Below are 1,537 nucleotides of genomic sequence, written 5' to 3'. Positions count from 1 at the left end.
TTACAAACTTATGGTAAAAGTAGAAATCCTTGGAGTGACTGTACACGTGAGGCTCAGACTTGGGTTCAAATATTACTGGGAATAGTGTTAATGATAATGAAACTTAGTGTAAACTATGTGGTATGTTAAGGTTGACCGGTAGTTTATTGTACACCTTATACTTATTCTATGACTGGTAGTTTATTGAGAATATTACAACTACAGTACATCATCAAATCTGCAGATGACACTAAGATTTATGGTAAAGTGGGAAGTGCCTGACGTTTCACGAGTGTTTTGTCCTGGGTTCGTATCCTAGCTGAGGAGGATTTACTGGGCGCAAATCCTCAACTGTAGCCTTAGTTTACCCAACAGTAAAATGGGAACCTCGTTGTTAAAGATTTGGCAGGTCGCATTCCAGGGAATATTAGATATAAGGACTTGCCCAAAACACTATCCGTGCTAGTGGTTGTACAAGATTGTAAGAATTCTTGTATACACAGTATATTAAAAAAAACAATTGAGGTCTTACAAAGAGATATGCATGAACTCCTCAAATGATTGTTCTGCCCCCACCTTATATGTGGGGGCAGAACAATCCACATCAAAACTACCAGATTAACAGCATTACCTTCCAGCAAATTGAAGAAGAAAACGACGCAAGAGTCGGAATCAATCATTCACTGAATGTTGCACAAGTGGGAGCTAAAAAAAAAAGCCAACCAAACCTTAGAAATAATCAAGTGAACTTTTGACTAACTTTAAAGACGATAGTTATCCAACTGCATAAATCTCAGGTGAGCCCCCACTTGGATTATAAATACAGTGCAAGAATTTCGAAGATCTGTTTATAATAATATGATTTGGCAATTCATGCAACATATGTTTAGATGTACGCATCTAAATGACTACATTTTCACACATTATCAAATGTAATGACTAAGTGCATCCTAATTCAAGGCATTCTGTCCCCAGCACAAGGAAACCATATCATAGTTCTTTACATTCATCATCTTCCTTCCTTTTCTCTTTTAAGTTACGGAGACTTGGGATTAGTCTTCTATAGTATGTTCTGTTGAAAACATGAACAAAACAATAAATAAAAATATAAAGTTTTCCTGCTCCTTAAGTGATGAGTAATACTTTTAAATGTGGCAGCCATATTAGTTGTGTGTAGCAACCAAGTCCTAACACTTCTCAAGCATCTCGCCCATCTCTGCCTAATTACAACTAGCTTGGATGTCCTCAAGACTAAAATTGATACATTATGTAAAACTAAAATAAAAAACTTGAACAGCAGATACTCCACAGTTGGTATACACTAAAATTCTAAATGCACATGCCATGTAAAATCATCTCTTATACTGTACAGGTTATAGATTGATATATACTGTATATATAACAATTTTGGTAATTTGCTGAACTGCAAAAGTATCATGTATAAAAATATCTCAACTAAACTACAGTATAGCTAACAACACATTTCCTGGTCAAGTAATTCTAAGCCAGGAATATTTTTCCCTCGTGTATAATTAGTATTTTATTCTGTTTTGTTCAG

General features: G+C 35.1%; 1 protein-coding gene across 6 annotated transcripts in view; it reads left to right on the top strand.

Annotated features, from left to right (window-relative positions):
- The window catches only part of LOC123770337 (4-hydroxyphenylpyruvate dioxygenase-like protein), a 32,523-nt gene that overhangs the window by 18,241 nt on the left and 12,745 nt on the right, over positions 1-1,537 (top strand). The window contains exon 1 of one of the 6 annotated variants that reach the window (XM_069339802.1): positions 1-120. This exon is cut by the window's left edge and continues 37 nt beyond it. The exons of 4 other annotated variants lie outside the window; for them this stretch is intronic. In XM_069339802.1, coding sequence (XP_069195903.1) covers positions 116-120 — 5 coding nt within the window. In that variant the 5' untranslated portion in view covers positions 1-115. Of the gene's footprint in view, positions 121-630; positions 777-1,537 lie in introns of those variants that run through there. One more of the 6 variants, XM_045762135.2, reaches the window with a different exon arrangement.

Source organism: Procambarus clarkii, chromosome 42 (genome assembly GCF_040958095.1).
Source record: "Procambarus clarkii isolate CNS0578487 chromosome 42, FALCON_Pclarkii_2.0, whole genome shotgun sequence".
NCBI lineage: Eukaryota > Metazoa > Arthropoda > Malacostraca > Decapoda > Cambaridae > Procambarus > Procambarus clarkii.
The sequence above is the reverse complement of the archived record's forward strand: the minus strand, read 5'-3'. Positions and strand labels throughout refer to the sequence as shown.